At 62.5% G+C, this 19,336-nt stretch overlaps 1 protein-coding gene and 1 long non-coding RNA gene across 7 annotated transcripts in view; both read right to left on the bottom strand.

Annotated features, from left to right (window-relative positions):
• The window catches only part of WSCD1 (WSC domain containing 1), a 31,007-nt gene extending 20,166 nt beyond the window's left edge, over positions 1-10,841 (bottom strand). Inside the window, exons 1-2 of one of the 5 annotated variants that reach the window (XM_059150382.1) lie at positions 10,822-10,841; positions 1,533-2,233 (exon numbers count right to left, since the gene is read on the bottom strand). In XM_059150382.1, the coding sequence (XP_059006365.1) occupies positions 1,533-1,959 (427 nt within the window). In that variant the 5' untranslated portion in view covers positions 1,960-2,233; positions 10,822-10,841. Of the gene's footprint in view, positions 1-1,532; positions 2,234-7,252; positions 7,425-7,863; positions 7,885-9,004; positions 9,190-9,597; positions 9,782-10,821 lie in introns of those variants that run through there. The other 4 variants (XM_059150378.1, XM_059150379.1, XM_059150381.1 and 1 more) reach the window with 4 other exon arrangements.
• A 2,273-nt stretch (positions 10,842-13,114) lies between these two features.
• Positions 13,115-15,823, bottom strand: LOC131816893 (uncharacterized). 2 transcript variants are annotated; one of them, XR_009348223.1, is made up of 4 exons: positions 15,565-15,823; positions 15,050-15,342; positions 14,621-14,702; positions 13,115-13,391 (listed from the first exon to the last, which is right to left on the bottom strand). It is a non-coding gene; the product is annotated as an uncharacterized LOC131816893 (long non-coding RNA). The 2 variants fall into 2 exon arrangements; XR_009348222.1 differs by lacking the exon at positions 13,115-13,391 and adding an exon at positions 13,482-13,622.
• Positions 15,824-19,336: the final 3,513 nt, after the last annotated feature.

Below are 19,336 nucleotides of genomic sequence, written 5' to 3'. Positions count from 1 at the left end.
CTGCGGTCCTGATTTCTTCAGTGGCTGCAACACCCTGTCCACTGCTTCGCCTGGGGGAGATGACGTGGAGACAAGGGGTGCCCCTGGGGTTCAGACTGAGTCACTCCATACCTCCCCTCCCGCTGGCCGGGTCATAAAGACCTTCACCTGGGCCTCAGTGCTGCTTTGCGGCGATGGTCCACCCCCAGACTGAGCTCTTCAAGTGCACGGAGAAGGGTAGACTGGTGCATGGACCCCCGAGGAGGGTGCACATGGAGAAATAAAGAATTGACCTTTGGCCAATCTGCCCAAGGCCACAGAGTCAGCGACCAGAAATACCAAAAGAGAAACCCAAGTCTGTTTTCAAAACCTGTGCTCTTTTCCCTGGCTGCTGCTCAAGCGTTTTGTGTTGACTTTGTCAGTCATTCACACTTTAGTCTAAACGTGTCACGCTGGTATAGTCTGCATAGAGACCCGACTTCCTAGGGCGCTGGGGCAAGTTTACAGAAGGCAGCCTGTGCAGTGAGCTGCAGAATCCATTCCTCTTGTCCCCCTCATTCTTAGGGGGGAGCCTTGCTAAGGAACTCCACAGCAAGTGCTCTGACCTACGTGACCTCAGGAGAAATCTCCTTCTGTGGAGACAGAAAGATACTGTCCTCCAGGCTTCACTGACCGTCAGTCATCTCCCCAACATGAAGGCCTCAGGGGATCCTCCTCTTCCCTGGATCATCTCACTATCTTGGCAGTGAAGCCAGGCTCCCTGGCCTTGCCCTCCTCCTGACCTGCTACCTCCAGGCTGTACTCCGAGATGTCTCCTGGTCCCTCCCCTGCCACTTGCTCTTCCCCAGCTCCCTCCTTGCTCCCTGCCAGTCTCCTGGGGTCACACCCCAAACAGACCACAGCTTCTGGGGAATTGCCAGGGGAGTGACCCTGGCAACTGACAGAACATCCCCCACCTTCCTGAGTTTCCCCGCAGGATCAGGACGTCATAGTCAGGGTATTTCCATCAACGTGTCATTTATAGGTACACCACAAATGCCATATGATTAGCTGGTTTAACAATAAAAGAGCAGCCACCAGGGACTGCCACCACGGACTGGTGCCGGGAAGCACACCAGGCCCCTGGGGCCAGGGGTCTCCACCTACACGAGCCCCCAAATCACCCCGGACAGTGCTGTGCAGACACGGCCCCCAGCCTGTGATCGGGGGAGGCTGAGGACCTGCACGTGGGACAGGCTGCTGCCCTGGGCCCTCCCTGCTGTCCCATGCCATCCCCACACGAGCCCTGGGCTGGGTATGCCTATCTCTATGCCCCAGGGACCTGGGGACCTTAGGTCAGGGGTCCGAGGTCACTGTTAAGTCAGGACGCAAGTGGATGTGCACCTGAACCCAGAGGCCAGGCTCTGGGACCTGCCCAGCGAGTGAGTGGGAAGAACTCAGTGGTCTGGAGGCTGCAGGTGGGGTCTGAGAAGGGGAAAGCCACCCCTGGTCCTGGGCAGGGCTCCGGGGAGCGGCCCCGCAACACGCCAGGGAGTCCAGAGCTAGGCACCTACCTCGGCTGCTGGCCGCGGGCCTGGGGGCCTCAGGGCCCGGAGCTGGTGGCCCTTGGGGGTCCCCCATGAAGTGTTGGAACCAGCGGCGTCTCAGCTGCCGCAGTTCCGAGTTCCGGCTCCGGAGCCCGCGGGGGCCGGGCCGGGGTCGGGCTGGGGGCCTCCGCAGCATGTCCACGCCGAGCAGCAGCTCCGAGCTGACGCGGGGGGCCTGCAGTGCCCTGCTGTCCAATAGGCCCACGCCCAGTGCCACGGCGGCCACGGGCAAGGCCTGCAGGGGGCCGGGTGCTCGGGGCCCTGGTGGAAGGGCCACGCGGGCGCGCTGCAGCAGCAGCAGGCTGCCGGTCATCAGGTAGGCGGCTGTGAGGAGGAACAGCAGGACCTGCGTGCGCCGCAGCAGCGTCTGCAGTCGGAAGAAGGGCCTGGCCATGCCCCCGGGCGGCGGGGCTCCCGGCTGGGGCCTGGGCACGGCTCCTAGCGCCCGGGTGGGAGGGAGGCCAGGGCACCCAGAGGCCTCATCTCCGCATGCTGGGGCCGGCCTCTGCTCCTTGGGGCTCCCGGTCCTCCCGGTCTGTCTCCAGCAGGGGCCCCAACAGCACCATCACGCGTCTCCGGCCACTGGGCCCCATGGTTGTGGCTCCTGCCCCAGGGTCACCAACTCTGCCATCGCTGGGCTCTGCCAACGCCCATGCCTGGCTGGGGATCTGAAAGAGGAGAGAGAGCACGCTTAGATGCTAGGGGAGGGGCACGGTGCCGCCACGCCGGGGTCAGGAGCCCCTGCTCCAGCCTCTGTTTCCCAAAGGGGACGCCTGTGCTGCAGGAGCCCCAGAGAGCAGGGCTCAAGTCCCAGCTCCGTGACCGGCTGGCTGTGTGCCCCTGGGCAGTCCCTCAGGCCTCAGCTTCCCCATCTGTAAAATCGGAATGACGCCCCCTCCCCCTGAGCAGCCCCGGACATCCAGGGACAGAGATGGCTCCACACAGAATCCTCTCAGGCCAGGCCCGGAGCCGAACACTGACCTAGCACCTTGTTCGACCCTCAGGGCAGCCCAGAGAGAGAGACGGTGGAACAGCCCCATTTCACAGATGAGGCAAAAGGGGGCCAAAGAACTTCCCCACGTCGTTCCGCTGGCAAACAGAAGAACCAAGGTTTGAAACGGTCTGTTTCAGGGCCTGAACTCTAAACCAATAACTTTCCCAGCCAGCAATGGATGCCAGCCTGCACAAGTGTACCCAGCCCTGGGCATGCGTATGCAGCAGGCGCTCCATGCATGCACGAAGTCTGCCAATGGCCTCCCCAGAGCGCCTTGGTCCTGGAAGTTGCGTTCTGGGAACTGCTTCGCAGAGCCTGGTGGCTCTAGCCCGGGAGAGGGTGAGGGGCCACGCACCTGCTGATGGAGACTGGGGCCCCTAGCGGGAAAGCCGGAGGCACTCAGCGCGGCCTCCCAGGCTGCCCTCAGCTCTCACGCTGGGCTTTGGCTCCGGGTAGCGGTGCCTCTGAAGTGGGCTGCTAGGGGCTGGCAGGGGCTCTGCAGCTGCCAGGAGCCAGGCCGCTGCATGAGGGTGGCCCTCGGCACAAGGACAGTCTTGTCCTGGGAAAAAAAGCTCCCAGGAGCATGACTAACGTGGCCCGGGACCCCCGCCAGGCCCACAGCCCCTCAATGGCTGCTCTGTGAGCAGGGCACAGCCGGCCTGGTGTGAACAGAAAGACAATGTTTGGGCCCCCATGGCCTGGCATTCCCAGGGCAGAGATCCAGAGTGCCACCCCCCCCACCCCACTGGCCAGCACAGCCCTTTCCAGCTCAGCTCACAGAACCCCCGGTCCCGAGGCCCCAGAGAGGGTTGGGTCTGGGATCGCGGGGGCAGGCCCTCTGTCCGCAGCCGGAGCTGGATTTAAACTGTGAGCCGGGAAGCCGTTTGCACGGGTCTTGAGCTCTTACTTTCTTGTTAAGCTGGCGTGCGCCAGGCCCGCCCCAGCCAGCCTCGTCAGATTTGTAACGCTACAGAGAAAATCCCAAGAAATCCTGCCTGATCCCCCGGCCTCCAGCTCTGGACCTCCAATCCACCCTCCACAAGGCTGCCAGGGCGATCCTCCGAACACACGAATCTGATCACCGTGCTCCCTGGCTCAAAACCCCTGTCAAAACCTCCCCATGGCTTTGGGGCACACTCCGAGCTCCTCAGTGGGACGCACGAGACCCCTCCCAGGCTTCTCCACTGCCCAGCCCTTCCCTTTGGCTTCCCGTCACACGTGTGTGCAAGCACGCATGCCCCACGCCCCAGGGAGCCACCGGCGCACGCCGTCCTGGCGCCTCTTCTATCTCTCCCACTCTCTTAGCTCTGCGAAGTTCTGTGTATCCTCCACCTCTGAGCCCAGGAGTCACCTCCTCCAAGAAGCCTTCCCTGATATCAGAAAGCCACCCCTCCTGTGGGGTCTTGGAGTCCCGAGCCCTCAGGGAACACTAACCCAGAGCTGGGGGGCCCAGCCCGAAATGTGGGGAAACATGTATGGTGGGCCAGGCGCCGTCAGGGCCCATCGTTCAGGATCCCAGTGATCATGGACCCCACAGTGCCCTCTGGAGTCACCCCCTCCCAGAGGGGCCTCCTGGTCTGGGGAGGGGGCCTGGGCGTGGAGGGGGCCTGGGCGTGGAGGGGGCCTGGGCGTGGAGGCAGGGCCTCTAAAGCAGCCTGCCACCCTTGCAGCCAGCCTCACACCACCCCCCACCCCGTCACCCCTACCTCTCCTTACGGCGGGCACCGAGCACACCTCACCTACTGGCAGGCACTGCTGGTGGATGCTTGCTGAGGCCTGGGGGTGGCCAGAGGAGGGGCAGCTGCACGGAAGCTCCCGGCCTAGCCAGGGTCAGGGCAAGCTGCCAATGCCTAGGGGTCATCCAACCATGGCCTGTCTGCGTGGGACAGAGCCCATTGGCGGTGCCTGCGGCACCCCAAACCCCCATGGGGCAAGGCATGGCTCAGAATGGCGCCTCAGGCTCCTCATCTGTGAAATAGGACCAACAGCAAGGCCGTGGGATCTGCCCACAGGGAAAACTGCTCCCTACAAAGCTTGGTGCTCGCTGTCACGAACACCGAGGAGGGGTCCCCGGCAGCCGAGCCACGGGTGAATTCAGTCTCTGGGAACCCCTCGCCTCCCTCGTAGCCCCCGCTCTCTGGGGTGGGCCGGGCACCCCGTCCTTGCTCGAAGCCGCCCCTAGGCGCTTCCCTGTTGTGCTCCCCTCCCTGAAGCACTTCTGGCGCGAAGGAGGAGCCAGGCTGGGCCGCAGCCGCCATGGCCCTGCCCCGTCCTGGCCTGTGGTCAGACCACCGAGCTATCCCGTGCCCCTAGCCCAGCGACCCCTATGCAGCCCTGTGGGGTGCCCTGTCCGCTGGGAGTCTGGGCCATTCTTTCCCAAGCTGCTCTCCCCTACGTGGCACTTCCTGTCTTGTCATCAAACAACACGCTCAAGGGAGAGAAGAACGAGGGGACATGCTGCTGCATGAGGCTGGGGCCTTGTCAGCCGGGGGGGGGGGCTCAGCCCCCCAGAGAAGGGCAGGGGCTGGAGGAACGAAGGATCCCACGACCCAGGGTCTTCTGGGGTCTCAGGAGGAAGCAGGACCCTCTCGTGGGCGGGGCCTCAGGAAACCTGGGTCCTCTCCTGGTACTGGGTTGCTGTCCGGGTCCCAGGGGGCAGCAGGTGCTGAGCCTGCAGGTGAGGGATGTTGGGCAGATGCCGCCTGCTCGGCGAGACAGGGGGAGGGGGCTCCCAGGGACTGAGCAGGTGGGGGTGGCGGCAGCAGGGAGAGGAAAGCAACAGCCCCTGAGGCCTGGAGAAAGAGCTCTGAGGGTTCCATGCCCAACCCCGGGTCACTGAGTTTCGGTCAGGTGACTCTGCCTCCCTCACCTCCCCCCAGAAAGGACAGGCAGTGACAGGTGAGGGGAGAAAGACTCCAGGAGCCCCCAGAAGCATCTCAGCCCTGTGACCATGGCCTGAGGACAGGGACCCTTGGGGTTCAGAGCCGCACACTCCTAGTGGGGCAAGAAGCTTGCAGACAGAGGCACGGGGCCGAGCATGCTGCTCGCCCCGCAGGAGATGGGCAGTGGGGTCCCCACAGCCCTGAGCTCCAGCTTCCACGACAGGGGGACAGGGGGTTCCTCAGCCTCAGGACCTCCACGAGGCTGTGCTGGGGAGCCTCCAGTGGGGCTTGGGGCTCTGAATTAGCTCCCTCTGCTTTCTCCCTCCCCTGCAGCCTTGCCACTGCCCTGCTCAGGGCCCGTCATTGGACACCCTGCCCCCTCCAAAAGGCTGGACCTAAGAAAGTGATCTTCCTAACACAGAACCAGTAACTGCTGCTGTTTGCAGGGGCTCCCGAGGACCCGGCGGCCAGGCCCAAATTCCCCAGCCTGACGCTCCGTCTCCCAGCCCCTTGCAGAAGGCCACGTCCCAGGTACTGTGTCCGCAGGCCCGTGGGAGCCGCACCACGCCCCCTCAGGCACGTTCTTCTGTTGGCCAGGAGCCCTGGGGCCCCTCGCATGACTCTGAAATGCTCTGTGACCATCAAGGCTCAGCTTCCATGCCACATCTTCCATGAAGCCTTCCTGATCCCCCGGAGCCGATGCTGGGACAGGATGTTCCATGAACAGTGCCCGGGTGTCCTGCCCCGGGGGGGGCCACGTGCTACTCGGCCCACTCCTCCTCCCAGCCTGGGAGCCCGCTGAGGCCACACACACTCAGGGCCCCTGACCAGCTCTGGGGTGAGCACAGGGCAGACCCGCTGGAGATCCGTGCCCGTGGCTGTCCACGTCCTGGGGACCCCTGCCTCTGCACCTTGGAGGCTCAGAGCCAAGAGAGAAAGGACCCCCCTGAATTCGAATCCCCGGGCCCTCGGGCAGGACGAGGTCGGGGAATGGGAATGGGATCCCTCTGACTTTGAAAAGGCAGATGCGTTGATCTTCTGAACGCAAAACTTACGTGAGAAAGTCTAAAATAAGAAATGCCGTTAAGAAGGTATAAAGCGTAAGAGGAAGGTCAAAACTCCGTTTACCGTTGAGTCCAGAGAGGACGGTCCCTTCTACCCCGCCGAGGTTCATACAAACGGGGCCTCCTGCGCCGCACCAGACACCAAAAGATGCTCTCACGCAGCACCACGTGCGCGAAAGGAGCAGAGCGGGCAGCGAACACGGAGGCTCCCCGTAAACCCGAGAGGCAGGGTCACCGCGGGCCGTCGTAGGGACCCGGCTGCTGTCAGAGTCGGGGCCACGGAGCCGGGCCACGGACGAGACATGAGACCCACGCTTTCTGAGGTGCCGCATCACACGCCCCCCTCCGCTGGAGCCCCGGGCTGCAGAGACAGTGGGCAACCACCGCGAGGCCTGCCGCCGTCCCTTGCGCGTGCGTGGATCTGGAGCCCAGTGCAGCCTTGGAATGGCCCAGCGCAGCCTCCTGGGCTGCCGCCGGCCCAGCTCATCCAGAACTCTGGCTTGTTCATTGGTTCGTGTGCTTCTCCCACTTGGGGGCCACCCCTGGAGGGTCATCCAAGGCCCTCAGCAATTCAGATAAATCCGGGTGAGTGAGCGGAGCATGCAGACTCAGCCTCAGGCCCCTCTGACTCCCGCAGTCGCTGGGATGGGGACTCACCCTACAGGAGGGGGTGCCTCGGGTGCTCCTGCCCTCCAAACCCTCTTGGCTCCCTCGGGCCAAGACGGTCGCCCTCTGGGAAGGACTCACATCGCCAAGGGGCTCCAGCGGCAAGAGAAGAGAAGCCCCGCGGAAGGAAGGGGCCTCGGCAGCCACAGGTGCGCCCTGTTCACGGCTCCCTAAATTAGCCTGTTCTCCATCCCCTTCTCACATCCAGGCTGGCAGGCGGCTCCTCCCCAACCACGTTCTCCAAAGCGTCCCACTTCCGGTAATTGTGCGGGCGGCGGGTCAACGCGGTGATTAGGACAGGCACGGCAAGGAGAGATCGGGAGAAACAGTGTGAAAACAAGACTTTAAGGCCCGAGGAGTGGGTAGGCGCAGCCAGATTCATGCGCTGGTGCCCCCCATGAGCTGGCCTGCCCTGCCGGCTGGGGTGAGGATCACGGGCCTCTCGAAGATAAAGGCCCTGATAGTCGAAACACCGTGCCGTCCCCACTGCCTGGGCCCTGACCGTGAGCTGGCGGGGCTGGCCCCCAGTCTGAGCCGGGCGGGAGGGGAAGCCAAGTGTGTCTGCGTGAGACCCGGCCCTTGCAAGAGCTTCCGTTTGGCAAGATTCAGTTCCAGCCTCCAGGCATGGGGAGCCCTTGCAGCCAACCCCCAGGGAGCCAGCCCCGTAGTCACTCCTCAGCACCGGGCCTTACCTGACCTGGCCAGGGACTCAGGCCAACCCACGGGTGTCCAGAATATCCACTTCTGCCTGATTAGACAAATTGGAGGGAAAGGATGGGGTCTGGCCTCCTGCGTAATCCAGGCTGCCCTTCACTTCCTGCCGGATATGCCGCAGGCCACCGGCCACACCCCACAGGGCTCCTTCCCCCGCCGCAAAGAGGGGTCCCCTCACCCCACACCAAGCGTTCCTCCAAAGGAGTCTGAAAGTACTCCTGCCCAGACTCGGGAGAGCGCAGCCGTGGATGAGGGCCACGGGGCTCCCCCTGGAGAGGACGGGGCTGCCAGGAGCAGCCCCCCGGCCCAGCCGCCCGCCAAGCAGCCGTGATCGCAAGTGTGCGTGGAACACGGACACATGTGCTCTCGGACCAACCCAGCTGCTGCTCCTCACAGACCCCCAGGGCTCTAGCAACCCACTGGACACCTTCTTCAAGGGGCTTCTGAGACCCGAGCCAAGGGAATGTGGTGGGGGAGGCTGTGGGAGGCAACCTCCCCTTGCCTCTTCTCCAGCATTTGCAAGGGGCAGGAAGGGGCTGCTGCAGGCAGAAGGGCCCGCCAGCTTTTCCCTCCTCTCTCTCCCCATCAGCCCTCCCTTCTCTAACCCGGTGGCCAGCCCAGGCAATTTGGAGGAAAAACAAAAGGCCCCATCTGTGGGTCCCAGCTGAGGCTGTCCCAACCTGGGACAGCCCCGTAGCTCCCTAAACTAAAGCAGGCCTTTCCAGAACAGGAGGGGGTGATGGCGTGAGACGCTGCTGGTCAGAGAAGTACAGTGGAGTTCCCACTCGGTCCGGCTCGGAGCAGCCGGGAAGGGCGCCTGGGCAGCAGCGGGATCCCGGATGCGGGGTCAGGGCTGTGGGAGCCGAACCTCGGTGTCCAGCCTCCCCCGACTCCCACAAGGGCAGGCGCCCCTCTGCACCCCTGCGTCCCTGGGGAGAACCAGCAGCCACTGCCCAACGGTGGGGATGCTCAGAAAGCAGACCCCCGCAGGGCCACCCTGAAGCTCCGGACATACAAGAAAAACGCAATGAGCAGCCCCGGGTCCTGTCTCCGTCCCCACCTAGGGAGATGCAGAGCTCACTCTGGGTAATTTTGCCAACAAAATACATAAATACATACGTTCCGCCTTCGCCTCTGCCTCCGTTCAAGTTCACGGAGAGACAGAGCGAGCCTCGGCTGACCGGAAGCCTCTCTTAGCAGCGGAGCGAGGGGGAGCTGCTCGGGCACACGTCTCCTGAGCGAGGCAGCGCGCGCCCCAAACCTGGCGCTCGTCCCCCGCCTCGCCGGATCCACCGCTCCCTCCGCGGAAACGGACGGTCACGGAGAATTCCGGAGGGTGGGGATAGCGCGTCCAAAGCTGCCCTGCGCGCCCCTGGCCACCCCGCCCGGGCCCCCTCCAGCGCCGCCCCCACGCGCGCACCCACACCTCCCCGGCCAGCCGCCCCGAGAAGAGCAGGTGCACCCCCCCGCTCGCCCCGAGCCCCCTCCAGCGCTGCCCCCGCGCGCGCACCCACCCACACCTCGCCGGCCAGCCGCCCCGGCCCAGAGGCGCCCCCCCGCCAGCCGCTCCAAGCCCCCGCAGGTGCAGCCCCGCCGCGCTCCGGCCGCGTCTACACAAACTTGTTCGCTGCTGTCTGGGAAGGAGCCCGCCCGCCCCTCGCGCGGGGGTCCCGGCGGGGGTCCCGGCGGGGCGCCCCGGAGACAGCACTCACCCCGCGATCGCGGCCGGCTGGGGCGCCCGCTCCGGCGGCCACGCGCCCGCTCCCGGGCGCTGAGCCCGCAGCCCCGCAGCGCCCGGACCCCGGCGCCCCCGCGAGCGGCCCGACGCGCCCTGGGGGAAGAGGGCGCCGCCGCCAGGCTCCCGGGGCTGCGGGCGTCCGGGCGGAGCGGGCGGCGCGGGCGGGCGCCGGGCGGGCGGCGCGGGCGGCGGGGGGCGGCGGGCTCTGCACATGCTCACTCGCGCGGCCCGGGGACAGCGGCCGGCCGCCCCGGGTCCTAGAGGCGCCCGCGCCCGCCGCCGCCCGCCGCGTGGGAGGGGGCGCGCTGGGGGCCAGGGCCGCTCCGGGGCCGGCCCGTGAGGCCGGCGCTCCGGGGCAGAGAGAGGGACACGCGTGCGTTGCCCACGCGCGCACACGGCACCCTCGCGCGCACACGCACGGCCCCGCTGGTGTGGTGCACGCCGCCGGCGGGTGCATTGGCTCTCACACCCTCGCACGCGTGTCCACACTGCCACATCACCGAGACGCACGGGGATGGGGCACCGGCTGATGGAGACAAACCGAGTCACTGCTTCCCAGCCCCGCGGACACCCACTCGCGCTTACACCCACCCACACACAGCTCTGTCCCACTCACAGACCCACTCACAGACCACACGGGACACGGTGACAGGCACACACAGTGTCACACACTTGGTGGTACTCCGGTGCCAACACAGTCAGACACACACTGACTCACTGTCCCATCCACGGCTGGACACGGACACCCACATCCTCACGTACACAGACACATGGGCACAGCCACACACAGAGGCACCATCGCACGGACACATCCCAGACCCTTGTCCCCCACCGGCAGGCTCAGGGCAGCTACTACACTGCCCCACACCAACCCTCGGGGACTGACCCACACCTAGATACAGTCGCCCACGGAAGCAGTGCCACACTCCTGCAGAGAGTCACACAGGGCAGGGACCCAGAGGCACACGTGCACGCGCGTGCATACACACACACACACACACACACACATGGCAGCAGGCACCGATACAGACACTCGGGTATACAACCACAGGGCTATCCAAAGTCCCCCCCCCCCCTTTGCAAAGGGCTGGATCCAACCCCAAGGATTTCCCCTCCAAGTGTCTCCCCTACCCCTGCTCCTCAGAAACCTCCAAGCCACAGCAGCACCCCTGCGGGTGCATGGGGGGGCTGTCCTCACCCAGGGCTGGCTGCTGAGATGCTCCCCGAGGCTGAGCAGCAGCAGAGGCTGCGGGAGCAGGTGGCTGTGGTGCAGCTCTGACCCTGGCTTCCTAAAAGGGAGTTTCGTGCGTCTCAGGACCGCTAGGGGCAGAGCTGCTTGGCGAGACTCAGAGGAACAGCTTTTCAACAGGTGCAGGGCGGGCAAGGAAGGGATTGGACTGGGACCCGTCGGAGACCCGCTGTGTGAACCCGCTGTGTGAAGGACAGCCTGGTGGCACCAGAGCGGAAGGGGCTGGCTTGAGGGGACACATCCAAGCCCCATACTTAGAACAGAGTCGATCCCCTCTGGAGTTGTGGGCGTGCTGGGTGAGAGGGTACCGGGGTCAGACACGTCCAGTGCTGCCCCGGCGTTCCTGGCTTGGCAGAAGAGCCCCTGTGCGTGTCCCTTACAGACTGTGAGTGTTTGCCCGGGGCTCACGTGGGTGACGCTGGCCCAGCTGCCTCCTGCCCTTTATCTCACTGGAGACTCACAGTAAGGCAGGGGTTGCCTTCCTGTGCCACCTTCCAGAGGAAGCTCCTGATGCCCCAAGTGGACGAATGCCCGATGGGCACAGCGCGTGGAGCCCAGGAGCTCTTCCAGGGGGGCTCGTGGGACAGCACTTAAGCTGTGAAGGCTGTGTGCTCCTGCAAGGGTGGAGAGTCGTCTCGGGAAAGAGAAAGGTTGGCTGGGCATCTGTGCCTTTTGTGTGCCCAGTGCCACACGGCACCTGCTGTGAAAAGCCCTCTAGGGGGCACGGGAGAGAGGTAAGAGCAGCTGCAGTCTCCGGGAGAGACATGCAGGAGGAGGGAGACAGCAGAATCCAGGAAGTGCTGGAGAAGGGCTTGGAGACGGGTGGGGGCCACCGGTAAGGTATACGGAGGGTCAGGGTTGGGACGAAGCCTCCTCTGTGGCAGCGGTGACCCGTAGGACCACCCAAGGAGGCTTCCTGGACTAGGCCTGACAGTGGAGCCACTCCCAGCCCCCATCGAGCTCTACCTCACAGCTGTCCTGTCAGCACGGCTGGGACTGCTCGACCATTGTCCCCACGTCATCTTCATCCATATCCCAGAAGGTTCGCTAATACGTTGGCGGTCCCACAGTGGGACTGACATGTCCAGTTACCACTGACCGTCAAGTCGCCACCTCCCACTCCCCTGCAGGTCTGGAGTGAGAGACCAGACCCTCTGCTCCCACTCCAGTCCTGCCTCTGTGTCTGTCTCTTGACGCCATCTGCTTCTCTCTTTCTGGATCCGTGATTGGATTCCAAGTAGGTACATTGTCTCCTAACTGCACATCGTTCATTGGTTTACCCACCCATCCTTCCTCCTTCCTTTCACTTAATCACTGAGCAAAGCACCCATTGCATTAGATTTTGTGTTGAACTAAGAAGACTCTTTGATCAGAAAAGGCAGTCCCTCCAGGGAGTGTCCAGTGTGGAGCCCTGGGCAAGGAAACACGCCCGAAGTGAGAACGTACCACAAACAAGGAGCCCTACTGCACCTGCTGAGGGGCTTGTAGCTTCAAGCCCGTCGCCACTTGGCCAAAACCATTCCTCTGCTGGTAGCGGAGCACAAGCAGCGTTTGCCTGCTGTGGGAAGGCAAGCAGCTGGGTATGCATATGTGGGCGTGACACTGAAAGTTTAGAGGAATTCAGGGAAGGCTTCATGGAGGAGGTGACATTTCAGCGGACTCTTTAAGGGGAAGTAGGCATGACCTGAGTTCCAGGGAGCAGGCACCATTCCAAGCAGGGGAGTTGTCCTGCGTGAGGGTAGGGAGGTGAGAAACACGCGGTATGTTGGAGGAGTTCCCGGTAACTCGATGTGGCTGGGGTAAGGTTGGCGGTGGCTGCAGAGGAGACTGGCCAGCCTCATTCAGGTCGCTGAGTCCCGTGGGCACACAGGGCTGCAGACCCAGCCCGCGCCCTCACCACGGCCCTGCTCCTCCGCAGGCGGCCACCTGGCCCTCCACCTCAGGAAATACCCAGTGAAGTGTGTGCCGTCAGCCCCCATTTCTGCCCTTCATCGACGGGGACAGCCTGGTGGTCACGGGCCGCAGGGTGAGCAGCCTGGGCAGGGGCTCGGGTCCCAACTCCGCACCTCCCCTCCCACCTGGGGAAAGTCACCATCTCTCTGAGCCTCACCGTCTTTGCCTATGAAAGAGAGACGACGCGGGCTGTCAGGAGGCTCGATAAAACGCGTGTGGCAGGTGCAGTGCGCGGCCTGCTGCGGAGAAATCACACAACACGTCCCAGCAAATATTGTGTACAGCACTGTCTCCCCAACTCCTATGATCTGAAAACGCCACCTGTGAGTGCTTTCTGGACCGCCACCCCCCACCCCCAACTAGCAAGGCCGCCCTGACGTGGCTCGCCGACCAGCTCCCAGGCTGCAGAAAATGCATCACGCCATCATGCCCCAGGACACCCGTGTTTTTGTCTCTCGTCTCCTTCCGGACCGTCACAGGCCTCCACACCTGGGTTGCCAGCCACCGCACAGCCAGGGAACTGTCTGTCTCGTTCACAGCTCTGTCCTTGGGCTCCAACTTAATTCCTGGCACATAGACACGCTCACTAAATATTTATTAAATAAATAATTGATTGATTTTTTAAAATGCAATAAGTCTAGCATGACATATTTTTAATGAATCCGAGCGGGTCCCCAGTGGTTGGCTATGGAGCTTCCCAGGAATTCAGAGACAGCTCCCGCCCCCTCAGGCCATAGGCTCCTGCATCCAGCCCTCCCGCAGTCATCTGGGGGATTCAGCTAGCCGCCAGCGAGACCCTGCATTGGGGAGAGTATGAAGGCTTCACGGAGCTGATCCCCTGCCACCGGCCTCGGTGGGATGATGGGTCACCAGCGCCCAGCCACCTGCTTCCAAGCAACCTCCTGCTCTGACCACGGAGCCCTCGGCTGCTGGCCCACAGGCTTCCCTGCTCCCCACCCAGAGTGGCCTGGGAAGGCTGCCTCGTGCTCCCGTGGGGGGCCCTCTGGAGACATGTCTGTTAGAAGGGATCACGATGTGGTGATGCCTTCTCTGCAGCCCAGGGAGCTGGCCGGCGAGGTGGGTGCCAGGACATCAGGGTGGCCTTGCTGGGCAGAGGGCGTCCAGAAAGTACCCACAGGTGGCATTTCCAAATCATAGAAGTGTGGGAGGCCCGATATCCAGCCTGGGGCCCACCAGGTTCTGAGGAATGTCACTCCCACGTGAGTGGAGCTCTTGAGGGCACGACCCTGGCCCACTGGGCCCCCCCAGACTGTGGTTGAGTAGAAGTCCGGATGGGGAGACAAGGGGCCAGAGAAGGAGGGCCAGGGCTATGCCTGTGACCTTTCCCCTGCTCACTACCCAGACAGTGCTGTGGGGCCGCTGCCCCCTGCCAGCCCCTGGAGGGAGGACGCCCAGGTGCTGGGCACCTCACTAGGCCATCATTCCCGCAAACCTGCAAGGTATATAGGCCACATTCCTGTCCTCTCCGACCCTTCCCGAGGGGCACGCATAGCGGACCCTCCTCCATCCAGAGAAGCTTCTGGCTTCCTTCCCCGGCAGCCGCCTCACATCCACACGCACGTGCCATCCCCCATCTCAGGTAGGAGGGACTTTCATGAGAAGGACACTGTTGAGTCCCAGAGGATGTGGCCGATGTCACCGGCAGTGCCCAGGGGACTCGGAAAGGACAGGGGAAGAGGGCCGCCTAACTGAGGGATCTGTGGCTGCATGGAGGGACCTGGGGACAGGGAGAGGGGAGAGCTGTTCCATGCAGAGCAGGGCAGGGCAGGCTCACCGGGTGAAGAGCTCCCTGTGTTCTAGTTCCTTCCGTTCCCTTCCTCTGTGGTCCTACAGAGGATCCGAGGCAGGACCTTCTACTGAGGAGGAGCAGAAACGCAGGGCTGAGGCTCTGGCCCTGCGGCTCTGCTCACCCCCACCCCCCAGCCTCGGTCTACCCATATGGAGAGTGGGGATGAGGAGGAGGAAGCGAGATGGGCCCGTGCCCCGACCCTGTGTGTGACTTCCTCCCGGCATGTTAGGAACCTTTGCAGTTATGTCCTCATCTGGGTGCCCGTTGGGTCCGTGTCTGCTTCTAACACTAGACCCTGACTCCCGGACAGGGCTGAGGGTCATGGGTACCATTCCCCGGAAACTGGGAGGTGCCCACCGTCCTCTGTGCATGGGGTGCCAGAAGGAGTGTGTCCACTACGGGGAAGGAGAATACCTGCATAGCTCACACACGGTGGCCGACCCCCTGCACCGGCTCAGAGGAGTGGGAGTGGGGATGGAGGGTGCTGGCGCAGGGGCAGGAGAGAGGTGGTCTGAGGTCACGGACCGTGCTGGCAGCTGGTTCCGGATGCACGTGCCCCTGGATGGCTCAGGGAGGCTGAGAAGTCCCTGGGCTGGCAGGTGAGCAGGGACGGGATGCCCACGGCCGTCTGACCTCTGTCCGGGGCCGCTGGAAGCTCTCCTCCAGGGGCTGGAAATGGGATGTGGGCAGGGAAGGGGGCAGGAGTCCTGCCCCCACAAGACCACAGTCCCCAGACCGGCCTCTGGTCATGGCTGCTGCCGTGGGGGCTTGGGGCCCTCTCGCCGTGGTTCTGTGTGTATGAGTTTGACCCACAGAATCTCAGGCCAAGACGGTTTTCCCCGGCCTCCGACTCCCCTCGGACTCCCTGGGAGAGCCCCATGCACGTCACCACCTGTCCCCACCCACATCTCAGTCTGACCACTGCCTACCGTGGAGGGAGCAGTGGCCTGGCTCGGATGGGCGTCAGGATCCCCACCCTTCTCTGTCCAGCTCCCCCAGAGCTCTAGGGAGCCGCAAGAAGGAAAGTGACAGCGAGAGCCCGGAGCCCCTAGAGCCGTGCCACCTCGGTTTCCAGGCGGACAGGGAGGCCCGGGCCCCTCACCAGCCTGCCTCCCTTACTCCCTCCCCAAGAGGCAGGACCCCAGAGAGGTACAGCCTCAGTGGCCCCCACGCCCTCGCTCTCCCCCATCACTGGGGCTGTCTCCTTGGAAGAATCTATCTCTCTCCGGCGTCATAGAGATAACCTCTCCGAGTTCCGCTCCTAATAGCTCTCAACAGTCCTGCAGACGGCCTCCAGGAAATAATGAATTACTCCGTCTGTGTTCAGTTTCTTTGTTTCCTTCTGGTTTTTTGTTTGTTTGTTTTGTTTTTTTTGCCAACAGATTGGGGGTTCTCCGACCACCACATCTTCCCAACAGCGCAGACAGTGTCCTGTTTGTTGCACAACAGACTTCCAGGGGAATATTTTCTGAGGGAAAAGGTGGAGAAAAATAATCTCATCTTAAAATGTGGGCCTTTACATTCTCTAAAATGTAGCCCTGGCCAAGTCCCCCTTCCTTGGGATCCCCTGAGGTCTTACAAGGCGGGGACTCAGGAGCCACAGCTGGCTTGATCCAGCCAGACCTGCTACCCACCTTGTTCCAGCCCCATCCAGAATGTGACCAAGCATCCACCCCCCAGGTTAAATTCTCCGACTCCCCCAAGCTGGGTCAGGTGCCTCCACGGACACACGCAGGCATGCCCCCACTAGCATGAACACACATTCGTACAGTTTTGTCTGTGTGTGTGCTATGATCCTATAACTGGGGTTGCATTCTTATCAGTGTCAGGTTCCTCCAACGGTCCCGGCTCTCAGCAAGGGCCTAACGAGCCCACATAGGAGTGGGGAGGTCCTGGCTCTGCCCAGACCCTCTTTGGGGTTTCAGAGGGGGACCCTGCAGCCAGGGGGCGGTAGCCGTGGCCCGGCCTGGGTGGACCAGGCCAGGAGTGTCAGGCGGAAGGCCAGGAGGCCAGTCTGGAGCCCCCACTGCAGCTGGGAGGCTTATTTACGATGCTTTTAGCTCCAAGCAGACCCATTTCCGAACTCCTCTCCGAGATATAAATTATCCTAAAGGGCTGATTTGTGTCGCTGTGGTTGGACAATGCCTGACCAGAAAGCACTCCTGCCTCTCCGCAGTTTCCATCCAGGGAGAGCTGCGGGTTTTTTTCTCCCTTATTGAGCACTTCAGAAAGGGGGCTGAAAACCTTCAATGGGTTTCGTTTTTAGGGAAAGCAATTTTGGCTTATTAGGCACTGCCGGCTTCAGAAATATGCTCACTAATGACTTCTATTTAAATATTTTCCTCCAGCTGAGACTTTTTCAAAAATACCGTGTTAATGGATTCAGCATCCCCTAAATGGGTGCTTCCCCAGCTCGGCCTCTGAACTTTCTTGGCTGGATCGAATACACAGTCAGGAGGTCACAAGCAGCCGGCGACACGACAAGCCCACAGAGCTCGCCGTGGAAACGACAGGTTTCCTCGTTGCACTCTCGGCCATCGGCACAGACTCAGAGGGAATCGCCCGTCCCTCGGAAACCAAGCCAAGCTCTGCAGCCTTGCACAAAAGGCCCAGCCTGCCCTCAGTGGGGCCACAATGTCCCCCACACTCCCCACTGAACCCGGGGCTAGAAAGGGTGGTGCGGCAACCTGGGCTCCAGGCTGCCTGGCTTCTGAGTCACTCGGCCATGGGCAAACCACGCGACCCCTGGTGGGTTCCATTTTCCATCTGAGAAATGGGATGATGCCAGCCTGTTTCTCAGCAAGGCCCCCACCCCACCCCACCCCGGGGCTAACCGGCAGACCCTCCGGGAGCACTTGGGAGAATGTCTGGTATTCTTTGCCCATGTTTGTTGCCGCCAGTCCTCCTCCGAGACGGGAATTTAACATGATCCTCTGCTAAGCTTGCCCTCCCCAGAGGCGTGGCATCCCCTGACCCTGGCTTCCAGGACGCCCCTCTTGTCCAACACACATCCAAATCAGCTCAGCACAATCGGGGTCAACCCCTCTCTCTGCCAGCATCAGAAGCCCGCTCGGGCTAGCTAAGGCTGAAAGAGGGTCTGGTTGTGAGAACATGGGGGCATCCTGCAGAACTGCAAGATTAAGACAGTAGCACAGCCTCAGTGGGGCCCAGAATCAAACCTAGAAATGCAGGAAGATCCCACTTAACTCCTGCTTTTATGTGGGAAAGGCCTCCTTCCCTTTTTTCCTTCTTGGGCCCTCGGTCTTTATTTCTATCTCTCTGCAGACCAGCATGTTCAACTCAGCCACAGGGTAAAAAAGTATTTCCTCTCCTTTAGCTTTTCCTGATGGTTCCAGCCATGGCAAGCCTCCTGATTCAGTTCCAAGGCTCTGCAGATGGGGGTCTGACCAGGCCCTCCAGGGTCAGGTGCTGGTCAGTGGAACCCAGACTACAGGATGACCTGATGTTCCCAGCACCTTGATCCCACCATGCCTGTCTTCCACACGGTCTGTGTTTCCCTCAAAGGCCATAAGGACTCCTCGAGGAACACACATTTCCCATCTTCACCTTCTCTGGTACCCAGTCCAGTGACTGGAATGTAAATTTTGTTACAGAAAGGAAGGCGTGAATGATGGAGGAGTGGCTTGCATTTCTAGCCCAGATCACCATGCAACCTCCGGCAGGTGGTTCCTCAGAGGGGCGCTAGGAGGCCCACCTGGCCCCCGGTCCCGCACACCCGGGCAGGGTCGCCTGGCCCTCAGCTGCCTCCAGAACGGGCTGCTTCCCGCTCCTGCTGGCACCCAAGCGAAGCAGGGCTCTGTCTTCCTGAATATGCAGCGAGTGGCTCCAGGGTCTGAGTTGATTTCTGTGAGAGGGAAGCTGCTCACTCAACAGAACCCACACGCCCAGGAATTATTAAAGGAGCAGAATTAAATTCTCGGGGGTCGGAAGTCCAGGAACAGCAGAAACACGGCATTCCCAGCAGAACCTTAGCTTAACTGCCGCCGTCAAACTTGCCAGAGGCGCAGAGACACTCCTGAATTATTGACTTGGGTCCCACCACCGAAAGGAGGAGCAGCCCCTGTGCCGTGTCCGTGACCTCGCGAGCTGAGGGTTTGGTTAATTAGCTGTTGGTTACGGGGCTGCCCTGGATTGCGGCCATACCGTGGGTTTCACGGACAGTCCTATGTTGGGTGTCACGTCTTCTCTCAGCAGACACTCACCTTCCGGGGACCAGGGCGGGCGGGAGCATCAAGGCGCACTTCCTCCTCCGGGGTCTATGCACAGTGGCTTCCCCGGCATCGCCCGAGCTCGGAAGCCACCGACGTGTCCTTCAGGGGCTGGGGGCTGCGCAGACGAGGATGTGCTCTCGGGAGTGAGACGACACAGAAGGGCCCCAAGTGTGTACAGCAGCCAGTCCGAGGAGGCCCTCACGGGAACCGCGGCCTCCGCGTGGCACCGTGGCCGCGTGGGTTCTTCTGCGGTGGCATGCGTCCATGTCAAGCGCGTGGTGGGTTCAGTCCACTTAGGACAAGCCGGGCCCATCTATCAGAGAACGCTCCGGAAACCCAGGGCCCGACTGCCACTGGGCCCGAGCTGGCTCGAGGGCTCCCCTCAGGAACCAGCGTAGAGCCCACTCTGCTGGCTCCTTCCCCACATCGGAGGCCACGCTCCATAAACCCTCTCGCCTCCCAGGAAAGC

The sequence above is a fragment of the Mustela lutreola genome, chromosome 15, assembly GCF_030435805.1.
Source record: "Mustela lutreola isolate mMusLut2 chromosome 15, mMusLut2.pri, whole genome shotgun sequence".
Lineage (NCBI taxonomy): Eukaryota > Metazoa > Chordata > Mammalia > Carnivora > Mustelidae > Mustela > Mustela lutreola.
The sequence above is the reverse complement of the archived record's forward strand: the minus strand, read 5'-3'. Positions and strand labels throughout refer to the sequence as shown.